Source organism: Idiotropiscis lumnitzeri, chromosome 15 (assembly GCF_059441095.1).
Source record: "Idiotropiscis lumnitzeri isolate Australia: NSW breed Sydney's pygmy pipehorse chromosome 15, RoL_Ilum_1.0, whole genome shotgun sequence".
Lineage (NCBI taxonomy): Eukaryota > Metazoa > Chordata > Actinopteri > Syngnathiformes > Syngnathidae > Idiotropiscis > Idiotropiscis lumnitzeri.
In genome coordinates this window covers 15,449,082-15,462,313 of record NC_142405.1, presented here as the reverse complement: position 1 = coordinate 15,462,313, position 13,232 = coordinate 15,449,082, and the positions used below count along the sequence as shown (strand labels likewise).

The window sequence follows — 13,232 nt, the reverse complement described above, 5'->3', positions numbered from 1 at the left end:
ATAAAGTAAAAGGCAGTTTGAGGTAAGCGGGGAGGAGTCCGCCATAAGCGAGTCGGCAACACGCCACTTGAAGTTCAGAGGTAAAAAAAAATTACTCCGAAAAACAGAGAAAAAATGAATCCCGAAAGCAAACAAAAAACCCCTCCGAAAAACAGAATAAAATTACTTCGAAAAACGGAGAAAAATATCTAAAAAAACAAAGGCCCAAAAAAACTTACTCAGAAAAACAAGTTGTTTTTTTTCTCAAGTGAATGCAATACGCTTCCGTAAGCAAGTTTAAATATGTTTACTATACATTTTTTTTGTTTACAATACGTTTGACGTCGAACCTTTTCGTCGTGATGACAACAGTCATTTCCGAGAGCGTCTGCTAAATTGCTAACGTAGCCGTCGTCTTATTTTATGTTTAGATACGTAATTGTTGCAATACAACATTTCTGTTCATAGCTGCTGGCTCTCCGCCCAAACGCGGTTCTTGTCAGGCTTCTGTTAAAAGTCGGGCATACATTGAAGCAATTAATTTTAGCGATTCGGGCGCTTAGCGCCTCCTTGCTCACCTCCTCGTTTAGCACGTGACTTGTTCGCGGAGTCGTCCATTTGCCATCACGTAGATTGTTGCTGCTGCAGTGCGTGGACTTACATATAGTTCAAATAAAGACCGTTCTGCTGCGGCGCAAGATAGCTTGGTGCAGAGCATTTAAGTAGCAGCGAAAGAAATCACTTCCGGGACGAGCGACAGGGCGACGCTTTTTTTTTAAATCGGTACTGCGTGACAGGACGACACTTTTTTTAATCAGTACTGCGTGAACTGGGGGGACAAACAGCTTTGTCGAGTTCAAACTCGCGTTGTCTGAGATCGCCTTTTTCGGTCACAAAACTATGCGTCGTTCAGCCGTACTATGGCGGGGGAAAAGCATGCATGTATTTTTATCTAGTAATACATTGTATTTTTTTTATGTAGTCATTTATTGCCATTTTTTTTCAAACCATTCCTTTAATTTGTTGCACTAATCCAGTGATTCTCAAATATATATATATATATATCTATATAGATATATATATAACCTACATTAGGTCTGTCAAAATTAAAGCATTAACTCTGGAGATTAATCTAATTTTTAACTCAGTTAATATTAATAATATTAATATTTCAACTCAATTCCCTCAGTTTGATTTACTTCTAAAATAATTTGCATACTCTGCAAATATTGTACCATATTAGATGTACATGTTTGGCACATCATCTCAGAGCAAAACACCTTGCTCAACTTACCACTGTGCCTTGCAAACACTCCTGCAGTGTTGGTTTGCAAGGCCTGTGCCCTCGTACACTACATGCACTTCAACTAGGTGCGCACTTCATTTAAGACCATAAAGTGTAGGGTTGGTATAGCTATATGTCTTTACGTTAAAGGGGCCAGTACATGCAACATAATTACAAGATTTCATTTTGCAGAGTGCAAATATATGAATTCCATACGCACTTTTCCACACCCACTCGAATCCCTATTTGAGTCACCACCATTTTAAGACTGGCACTAAAAGAAAACCGTATAAGAGGCTAGCACACAATTTAATTTATTGTTCAACAATATGGACTACTTTACACAAAAATGATCAACTATAAACATTATGTCAACTTCACACACAAAAAATACTTTATTTTATTTCTTGTTCAGGCCCCAGCTGCTTCTCCTCTTCAAACTGCCCCTTGTAGGTGGGGTACCCCAATAGGGACATGTTCCCCTTGAGGAAGACCAACTTGTCAAAGCTGGCATTGGCCAGGGCAGTCCTCTTTGGCCGCAGGATGTCGCCGGCTATTGAAAAAACCCTCTCTATAGCGGCGGAGCTCGGTAGTGGGGTGTTGTATTTAATAAATAAGTCCACCCACGCCTCCCTGTGCTCCTTTGGGAAGAGAGCCCAGGAGAGCGGTTCCTGCTTGGGCTTCCAGTCTTGGATGCTGGCTTTCAGCACTGCATCCATGTCGTCCACATCCTGGGCTATCCCATCCTGGTCGGCGCCAAACAACTCCCTGCAAGCATCAATTAGTTGTTTCGCAAAATTCAAAAAAAAAATTTAAAAGACAATTCATAGAATGTTTTTGAAGAACAGACAATAGCTATTATTAAAGTTTTAAATATAAACATGAACCCTTACCAGAAAACCCGGTCCTGGTAGCTCATCACATCACGCTGCGCCTTGGCTGTCCGTTGCCGCACTATGGCCTTAAGCTCCCTGACAATCCTGGCCGTGATGGCGTTGGCTTGGTCAGGGGCGATTCTTGCCAGGATGGTTGGGGTGAAGAAGGGGTGCAAGGCAGAGGCCATGAGCAGGTCTTGGTCCTCAAAGAGGGAGCCAAACCTATAAATGAATAATAAATCTCAGTTACAAAAGGTCAGGTAGGTATATACAGGAAGTCTGCAGGTTACGACGTACTCAACCTGTGACGTTTTGACTTTATGACGGCCATACTTCCATGGCGCCTCCATGAAATGAGATCAAAAAGCCTTGCCTCATCATTACAGCCTAATACTGTATTTCTACCTCCTGTAATTGGGAATCCTATTAAAGCACTCCTCTGTAGAAACGCCCTGACACACTGTACCACATTTACTTCTATAAACACTACGGCATGAGTGATGTAGTCACTTCGGCATTTGTGGGTTTGCATATGCAAAATTGCATTTGTAATGTCATGTTAAAGCTTAAACAAAACCCTTTTTCACATTTTCTCGGCTGTGTTGGTAAGTACAATATCTTATTTTTTATTTTAATTACTTTTATTTTATTAATACTAAGTATAAAATGTGTATTTGGATATTTATTTACAGATAGGGAATATTAAAGGGTTAATTGCGACATACACGGAAATTCAGGTTACATCGCCAACGTAGGAATGGAACTCGTTCGTAAATTGAGAACTTCCTGTTATATACAAATACATGCATACGCCAAGGTTATTTTAGTTAACGAAAACTAATTAAATAATTCAAAATAAAATTGTAAAACCCTTTTTTTAAACCAAATAAAATAAAAATACTTTCTAAAAAAATTAAAACTAACTGGAACTACATTTCGATGTTTATAAAACAAACTATAATTATAGCAAAAATGTCAGTTTTTAAACAGAAAATTAATTTAATATGCGAGAATTTGGGGTTGATTTTAAATGTATTTATTTCATTACTGCACAGCCATTAGCCGGAAAAGGGGAACATTGAACAGTCGTCTGGGAGTTGTAGTCCTCTTAAAGACCTAATGTGAAGTAAGTTCAGAAAATGGCAAATCAAATCTATTTGTATCAAAAGTAAAGTTATGACACAATACAAATAATAAAGCATAAAAAATATTTTTGGGGGTATATTTGACAAAATAATAGTTTTCTCAGAGTTAGATTATGCTGAGTGATAAACCCGTAAGTGTGACGTCGTTCCAAGGGAATTGGGCAGAGCTCACCATTGAAAATGTATTAGGTCAGTCAGAAATTGACTCGGAAATATCAAACGTATCTGAGGTGATCCACGTATTTGAAGGTTTGGAAGAAGAGGAGCTTGTTCGAATTCTGTTGTTGGACCATTCATGTGCAAGACTCTCAGGAGACAAAAATATTGTGCCTGAACGACCAGACATGGAGCGTGACAGGACGCAGCACATTTTCGATCGAGTCAGGGAGCCTTAATTTGAAGGGTCCCCCAACCCGAGACACGTCACTCAGAAGTGTGACAGCTCTGATGAAGAATAAAGTGACAGGCGAAACTATCACCGTGATAAGGTTTTTTCTCTCCACCAGGAAAACATTTTGTTTTGTCTGAAAAAATGAAAACTTGGTAAGCTATATAGGCTGGAGTTATTACCCTTTGATTAAAATTCAATGCTCCGTCGTGCTGTAAATGACGTACGGTGAGATTAGGTCCATTTATTCTGCTAGTACCGAGACCCCGCCTGTGGGTTGGTTTCCGATGTTGTCATTAGTAAGGTATTCAAGGTATATATAGACACTTGCTGTTCAACTCTCTATTTAACACCCGCACGCTTGTTCTCCTCGGCTCCTTGCACGGCCACTCAGCATAAACACATCACAGCCGTCAGTCACACACAAGCTGTTAGAAAACACACAACACACCACACAATCACACCTACCTTTTTGCGAAACCCTTATCATAAGCAAAACGGTCGAGAAAGCAGAGATCTTCGAAGCGCTTGTGAAGAGCACTTATCGACACTGGCTTGACATTACCTCTCATTCCAAGAACAAAATTGGTCCAATTACGTGCCCTATTTTTTGGGGGTCATTCAAAAAGATGCTTCCTAGAATGCGAACAATGCTTCGCCGCAAAACGCAAAAACAATGTCAGTTGAGCAGTTTACCAGACAATAAAAAAGTAGGACAATGACGACTGGCAGCTCGTAGTTCTGTGAGTGATATAATTCCCGAAGAATACCCGAGATTGCCGTAAAAAAGTATTTGCGTTGTTAGGACATTACTGTGGGTCTAAATATTAATCTCGGGCCTTTGCGTTAAAAAAATTAACCTGAGAATTCTTCAAATAGATTTATGATAAAAAATACGCTGAGTCAAGCTTACCTCAAATTTGGTCTTAATGCGTCTCGCAAGGAAGCGACGTCATTAAGTAGTAGCCAATAAGATAAGAGAGTCACCGGATAATTTCGCCCCTTGAAGACGAGTTTGCGTGTGTTTTTTGGATCGAACGGCTCACCTGCTTTCAGCCCGAAATGCAACGCCAGGTAAAAAGTACTTTCCTTTTTGTTTCATATGAAAATGTAGGTCGGTGGACTGTTAAACTGTACCTTGTATTATAAATGTTTGGTTTATTGAATTTTTACTATAGTACACGTGCCTTGGTGTTTTTCTAATTTTGCACACAAGTAAAATACCAATTTCTTGAAAATGAAAATTAATAAAACTAACTAAAAGTAAGTGGTTTTGAAAAAAATACTAAAACCAATAAAAAGTAAGTAAGCTGCCTTGAAAACTAATTAAAACTATGTTTAAAAATAAAAAAATAAAAACTAACACACACAAACGCACCCCCACGCACACGCACACACACACATACCCGCACCGCCCCCCCCACACACACACACAGGCACACGCCCACATACGCACGCACGCACGCACACACAATATTATAAACAGTAAAATTTATTAGAACATATTTTACACAGACCTGTTGTCAAAACTTCTGAGAAGGGACTGGATCAGGGGCTCTGCATACTGCAGCTCACCCCGCTGCTGGTCCTGCAGCAGCCACCTCTTCAAGACCAGGAGCGTTGGTAAGAGGATGCCCATGTAGGCATTGTCCTCCCCCTGCAGGCTGTCCAGGGTGTCCGCCACAGGCTTCATGACATCCCTGTACTCTGTCAAGACCTGGAAAGTTCAAAAGGATACTAGCTGTGCGACCGACTAATCCTAACAGCAGCCAAAATTGTCTGTTTTGCCCAAAACCTGTAAGTTTTGTGACTTCTGTCCATTGCTAATAGTTCATGAATTAAATCAATATTATGTTTTCATACCTTGATGTCTTGATTCAGAATTGCCACTCCTGACTTGCCCATGGACTGGTGAATAATGATGTTGTTGATGGTATCCACCTGCTCAGGCAGAGACATCACCTCCAGCAGCACATTCACACTGTTGAAGTAGGAGTTCCACCTCCAGAGAATAACGCACGTTAAAATATATCTATTTTTTTTAAATGAGAGAATTCATGTAATTCATAGTTAGTATAATGCCATACCTAACTACAACAGGAGTAGTCAGGTTCCTCTTGATGGCTACCTTTATCTGATTGGCAGCAATTGGGGTCCGTTTCTGAAGGTTCCAGAGGTACTGGGCCTTGGCAGTTGCCTCGCGCCAGGGAGTGTTCCCCCTGCTCCAGCCCATGACTTCACTGATGTCAGTGGTCGCCATGAGGTTCATGGTATGAACGCTGAAACAAAATAAACATTGAAACATCAAGTTCTAATATTTGTTTGTATTAAAACTTGTCATTTTCATTTGATTGTTCTTTATGAAGGAGCAACTTGCTTTAAAATTTAAATCTTCAAAATCTGCGAGTTCTTACCAGCAGCGACGGTGACGTGGTAGATTGATATGGGGATTGGCGTCAATGGCCTCGGCGTCAAGCTGTCCTTGGACGTCGCAAAGCTGTGCTATTAACACTTCCTCATCCTCCTTCTGAACTACCTCCCTCTCCTTCTGTTCGCCAAAGGCATTGACGGCCGCGATATGGTTTGCACCGTTGTCTGTAGTGGTAGCAACCACCTTATTGACAATGCCAAACTCCCGATGGATGTCATGGATGACTACTCCCAGGAGCTGGTGAGTCTGGCTGACCTGGGAAAAAATATTTGTTTTTGTTCTCAAGATTTATTCAGTTCATATTGGGCTTTTTTAAATTTACACAAGGGACTAAGTGGAAATAAATATAACAAGATATATTTAAATACATTTTTTTTTTAATTCAAACATGATGTGTTTTCATTTCGACCTTTAATTCCCTGCATGCCAGAGTTGCCTTCATCCTCTTCAAGCTGGGCCGGTCTATCCAGTGCACTGTCATGCCCAGGAAGGCACTGTGAAAATATTGGATTATATTAATAATTTAATAGCTGTGTTTTTAATGTTTTACTAATTATAACCATATAAATATGTAACGTAGATAATGCATCCATCCATTATCTACTGCTCATCCGAGGGCAGGTCGCGGAGTCAGCCACTTCAGCAGGGAAGCCCAGTCTTCCCTCTCCCCAGCCATGTCTTCCAGCGCCTCTGGAGGGATCCCAAGGCGTTCCCAGGCCAGCCGGGAGACAGTCTTTCCAGTGTGTCCTAGGTCGTCCTGAGGCCTCCTACTATTGGGACATGGCCGCAACGCTTCTCAACATGGAGAAGCAGCGGCTTGACTCTGAGTCCCTCCCGTTTGAGAGAGTTTCTCACCTTATCTCTCAGGGAGAGCCTGGACACACTGGGGAGGAAACACATTTTTCGGCTGCTTGTATCTAGGGTCTTATTCTTTGAGCCACAACCCAGAGCTTGTGACCATAGGTCGTAGATCGACCACTCAATCAAGAGCCTCCTTCTTCACCACGCCAGACCGATACAGATTCTGCATTACAGCAGACGCTGCTCCAATACACCTGTCAACCTCACGCTCCATCCTACCCGCACTCATGAACAAGACCTCAAGATACTTGAATTTCTCCAATTGGGGCAGGATCTCAACCAGAACCTGGAGAGAGATTACATCGCCCTTTTCTGACTGAAGACCATGTGTGTGTGTGTGTGTATATATATATATATATATATATATATATATATATATATATATATATATATACAGTGAACCCCCGGTTATCGCGGTTAATGGGGACCGAGACCACCCGCGAAAACTGAAAATCCGCGAAGTAGCGTCGCACCTTCAAAAAAAAAAAAAGCACCGTGTATATATATACTTCGCACCTATATATATATATATATATATATATATAGGTGTGAAGTAGCGGCACACCTTCAAAAATGCTTAAAAAAAAAAAAAAATATATATATATATATATATATATATATATTGGTAGAGAGAGAGAGAGTGAAATTCATGTTATAACAAAAAAATATATTATTAAAACTTATTATTTTTTTATTCCCCAGCCATTATTTTTGTATTTATTCAATTACTTCTTTTTGTATTTATTTAATTACTTTAAACATTGGACTAACTGCAACTGAAATGTTGGATTTATTGGTTAAGTGGCTCGGACCAGAGTCTAAAAAACATGTTCAGAGAATACGTTCAGTACATGCTAGTTATCCCAACATCGCTTTGGAAAAGGCCTGGGCACGGCTCCAGGATTGTTATGCTGCACCTGAAGTGACGGAAAGGTCGCTGTTCAAAAGACTCGATGAGTTCCCTACAATATCTGTAAAGGATTACACAAAGTTAAGAGACCTAGGTGATTTACTAATGGAGCTTCAAGGTGCAAAAGAAGAGGGATATTTGACAGGCTTGTCATACCTGGACACTGCCTGAGGCATTGGGCCCATAATAGGAAAACTACCCTATGGGTTGCAAGACAAATGGCTCTCAGTTGGCTCAAAGTTTAAGGAAGAAAACAAAGGACTCTTTCCTTCATTTGATTTTTTTACCAGCTTCATCTGCGATGAAGCACGTAGGCGAAACGATCCAAGTTTTGCATTTACACGCACCTCTGAGAGAACACACGAACGAAATAATGCAAATAAAGTATCTGTTCGTAAGACGGAGATTCAAACAGTTGCAAGCATGTCAGCAAACTCGCATAAAAAGTCACTAGCAAAGAAAAGCAATGGACTCGAAAAAAAATTGTCCTATTCATAACAAAGCACATCCTTTAAGAGCAAAAAGCATTGAGGAGAGGATAACTATCCTTAAAGAAAATGGCTTTTGTTTCAAATGTTGCACCTCTAGCAGCCATTTAGCAAAAGACTGTACAGTCCTTGTTAAGTGCACAGAATGTGACAGCACACGACATGACACTGCGATGCACCTTGGCCCACCTCAAGTCACTACTTACACCAGGCCCACTCCACCAGCAAATGATGGCGGGGAGGAGGAACAACCTGCCACTGACACCACAGTAAGCTCACAATGCAATGCAATGTATATATATATATATACATATATATATATATATATATATATACATATATACATATATATATATACATACATATATACATATATACATATACATATACATACATACATATATATATATATATATATATATATATACGTTCTGTGTGGAGGCAAGTCGGACTATGTCAAGTTGGAACTTCTCAACCTTGCACACCAGCTAGGGCTTCTTCCTGCCAGAGAGGTGACATTCCATGTCCCTAGAGCTAGCATCGGTAGCCGGGGATCCGACCACCACTGCCAAGCTCACTAGCCCCTCCCACAGGTACTAAGCCCATGGGAAGGGGGACCCTTGTTGCCTGTTCAGGCTGAACCTGGCCGGGCCCTGCCACCAGATGCTCGCCTTTGAGCCCCACCGCCAGGCCTAAAGTAGATTATATTAAATACAAATAATTTTACTAATTTTCAGTTTTACCGGCTCTGCACCGACCAGCTGTCAGCAGTGGTTGCCACCCACGTCTGCTTGCAGAGCAGGTTGTTGAGCTGCAGCTTGGCCTTATCCATCAGCTCATCCAATGCTTTCCCCAGGGTCCTCCTGGACATGAGCTGGAACTGAGGACTGAGGTAGGCAAACATCTCCCTTGTGTAAGGGTGTTCACATAGGCTGAGTGGGGAAAGTGTCTCCACAAACCACCTGTAAATGGAAATTGAAAAATAATTTCATAAAAGCAGCTAATAAAAAATTATTAATTAAATTATCAGCATTAAGATTGAGTTATCATCAATTTTCAATTAAAAAATAAAAAATGTTAACAAATACGAAACGTTAACTGATTCCAATATTTTTCCTCACCGTGTGACAATCTTATTGCCCATGTCCTGGCTGAACTTGTGCCTGGTAGCTTCCTCCACTGAGAGCGTGCGCCTCTTAGAGGGACACACCATGGAGTGGCTACGGCCACGCTTGCTGTTGCCAGCCAGTGCAGCTGTGAGCTCGTGCTTCTGTGCAGGGTGCGCCTATTTGAACAAACAACAAAAAAAAATGAGAAAATAACTTATTAAATAATTATACTTTTCAGAAATAATTGTACAATTTATACTACATACTTAGTACTTTGGTCATTCTGTCTCTAAGTAGGAAAGTCTAACCGGTTTAATGAAAATGCATTTTAAGCTTGTAACTCACGTTTTGATAGTGCCGGGTAAGATGGGTCCTGGAAACTGAGGTGTAGGTCACGCCTGTGTTTTTGCAAGAAGGCTGCATACACTTGGCCCTACCAGTGTATACTTTGCTCTTGCCCATACCTTCACTTTTCAAGAACTTTGAAAAGATGTAGAACCTAAAAAAAAAGAATTCCAATAAATCGTTAAAAAGTGAGTGGTTAAATACATGTGCTCAAATAAACTAAGTGATGTGACCAGCTCAACTTTTTTTTTTATTATGGGTACATGATATAATGAAAATGTTTTTATTTGCACCAATGTCCCAAAAACTGCTTGGAAAAAAGGAAGCAAACTGAGTTTAAAAGTTGTTGATAATTTAAAAGAGAAGGAATTATGACATATTACTAAAATGTCATAAAATGACAAAATTGCAGTGGTTACTTTGACATGGATCGCACAAGAACTAAGTAAAATATTTTTATTTGCAACAATGTCCCTGAAAACAGCTTGAAAAAAAAGGTAGCAAATTGCGTTTAAAAGTTGTCAATATGTTAAGAGTGAAGGAATTATGACATTTAATAAAATGCTATAAAATGACAAAAATTAAACGCAGTGGTTATTTTGTCGTGAATCGCACGAGAACTAAGCATCTATCATTATTTTGCTGTACATGACAAGAGAACTCACAACATGCAGTTATCTTGCCACGAATCGCACAAGAACTTGGTAGAAAGAGCGGTACTCAATATTTGCAACATTTGGCCGCGAATGCTACCGTGATGGAGTCAGATTCGAGCCGCGGTGGTGATGATATTCACCACTATTTTTAAAGAAGTAGATGTCGTTGATGCAGTTAAAAAGATGCCAAAATAAAATGATTATGAAGACTAAAAAATGTAAGCAAAAATTACCCCGTTTCAAACGCAAAACAATAGAATGGTCTGTGATCTTTTTTCTTTTAAAGAAGACCTAATCCAGAGGACGACAATCTCCCCTAAATCTCGTGCCTGTGATAAACATAGAAATACAGTATGAAAATTATCAAATCGAAAACGAGGCAGGGGATTAAAGTATAACATAGGGCTGTGCAATTAATTGAAATTCAATTACAATTACGATTATTAGACATAATGAGTACAAAATTGGCACAATCCTAAAAAAAAAAATTATATACAGTATATATTTTTATATAAAGCATTGTGTAAAAAGTGCAAATTTAACAATATTTTATAATATATTGTCAATTTAAGTGCGTACAGCAAGAAAATCTGAATGCACGGTTTGTTGATACAAAAGAAATCAGACTTGAATATATACAATTGCACCAGTTTTTAATTTTAAGATAAAATACATTTGATTTGTCTTAATATTGTTTCCATTTAGACATTTTTTGTTTGGTAGCAAAAAAATAATAATTTCAATCATTACTAAAATAATCATGATTAATATTTTTTCCATAATCATGCAGCCCTAACAAAATTTTTTTAAATGGCCGAGGAAAACACATTTTTAACCTACCAGAGCATATATTTATAATACAGCGTCACAAGTAATGATGAAAATTTACTAACTGTAGCAGACCTGAATATTATTAAAAATGTATTATCTTACTTTTCGCAGTTCTCAATGTAGCTTTTTAGTGTCTTGATGGCTTCTGCATTTTCCTGGTCCCAAGCGTCAGTCTTCACCACCTCCAAATCCTTTGACTCATTCAGCAACATAGTGTGAGAGTCATGCGACATGCTGGCATCCATTTCACTCTTCGCATCTGCTACCAGTGTGCTGGTTCTGAAGCTGCTCACGCAACTGGGTCTCTCATCATCACTCGTCGTACTTGTACCAGAAGATGAACTGTATGTCCTGTTGAAAATTGAATCCATGATCCAACACGAGCTTACCCTCTGTCTCTCTCCCTTTTCTACTTCTTTTTCTTCTCATTTTAGTGCAGATCAAACGTGCGCCAAGAGTTTCCGCCGGCGTGGAGAAATTAATAATAAAAAACAATGTGGGACAACATTAGCCTTGCAGTCTTTGGGACGGTACCGAGAGGCATACACCACAGCCAGCTTTCTTAAGCGGCTGGGAGTAGTTGGGAGTGGATTGAATTGTTTACAACTAAGTGTCAACCAAAACCTAATCCACTTGAAAGAAAGTGAAGTCACACCCTCCCGCATACAAACACGGTGAACACGCATGAGAAAAGCAACGCGTCGTTGTATTTCACATTTGGTCTGAAGTAGAGTATTGGCGGGTTCCACACGCAAGACAGCCTGGGCGTGTTTTTGTCAGTCGTCAGTGGAATAGGCATCTGTCTGTACTTGACTCGGTTAGGGACAATTACACTGACAGATGACAACCCGCTTATGTCCTTGATAAGTCTGTACTTTTTTAAACAAAAAAAATCTTCTCATCCTCTGTTCACAAAATGGGCATATCGACCCTCGGACATAACGCCCATCTTTGAATAACAACAATGATAATAATGCCATTTACGACACAGCTTATACTTTACAAGGTCACAGACAGGTGGGAGCATATCACAGCTGATTTTGGGTGAAACCCCCTGAACTAACCGCCAGTCAGTCAGTGGGCACGTTCAAAGACAAACAACCATAGACACAATTACTGAGCAGAAACTAATCCCACGTTGCCCGCAATCAAGTCAGGCAAGTGTACCACCACTACACCAGGGGTCTTCAAACCTGTTCCTCGAGGTCCACTGTCCTAAATGCTTTTCAGCTCTTCTTGCTGCAATACACAGAATTCAAATTATCAGGATCATTATCCAGTTTCTGCAGACCTTGCTGGTTATCTGATCATTTGAATCTGACGTGTTGCAGAAGGGAGAGATCGAAAACGGGCAGGACAGAAGACTTCGAGGAACAGGATTGAAGACCCCTTCACGACATTATCAGCAACTGATAATAATAAAGACAAAGAATTTCTATAAAAACAATACGGACCTCGCAAAGGTAGCTGCTCGAGCCCTAAAAAGCTAACTGCCAATGGAGTAAAATCATTTTTCGAGTCTACTACGTCATGAATGTCGGACCCCAAGCTTAAACGGTAACCCAGTTATCGATGACGAAATAAAAATGTCCAAGCGCCAAGAGTGCCTACAATTTTTGTTTAATTTGTTCAAATAAAATTATGCTCACATAAAATAAAGTACTCCTTCGGTGGGAATCGTTCATATTTACGAAATCTGCCATCGGCCCACCACTTGAAACGAACGATTAAAACAAGAAAAAAAGGAGTAAATGCCACAGAGTTCCATGTGAAGAGGCAATACTTTACCTTCAGTTTTCTATGTTATTTATTATCGATTATCATACTACAATCTGCGTCTCCCTTTTGAATTAAGCATTTACTCTCGGGTTCGAAGTGTCTTTCTTCTTCTTTACAGTAATGACGGACTGCAAACAAACGTTTAGATGC

At 39.8% G+C, this 13,232-nt stretch overlaps 1 protein-coding gene across 4 annotated transcripts; it reads right to left on the bottom strand.

Annotated features, from left to right (window-relative positions):
- Nucleotides 1-1,562: 1,562 nt before the first annotated feature.
- On the bottom strand, nucleotides 1,563-13,232 carry LOC148323073 (uncharacterized). 4 transcript variants are annotated; one of them, XM_088317915.1, is made up of 12 exons: nucleotides 13,092-13,232; nucleotides 11,406-11,654; nucleotides 9,817-9,970; nucleotides 9,484-9,647; nucleotides 9,106-9,324; nucleotides 6,513-6,597; nucleotides 6,087-6,358; nucleotides 5,760-5,951; nucleotides 5,536-5,674; nucleotides 5,190-5,389; nucleotides 2,158-2,361; nucleotides 1,563-2,032 (listed from the first exon to the last, which is right to left on the bottom strand). In XM_088317915.1, the coding sequence occupies exons 2-12, from the start codon at nucleotides 11,546-11,548 to the stop codon at nucleotides 1,660-1,662; spliced, it is 2,145 nt and encodes a 714-aa protein (XP_088174041.1). In that variant the 5' UTR covers nucleotides 11,549-11,654; nucleotides 13,092-13,232; the 3' UTR covers nucleotides 1,563-1,659. The 4 variants fall into 4 exon arrangements, with proteins under 4 accessions (XP_088174041.1, XP_088174040.1, XP_088174042.1 ...); XM_088317914.1 differs by having other exon boundaries at nucleotides 12,953-13,203; XM_088317916.1 differs by lacking the exon at nucleotides 13,092-13,232 and adding an exon at nucleotides 12,758-12,942.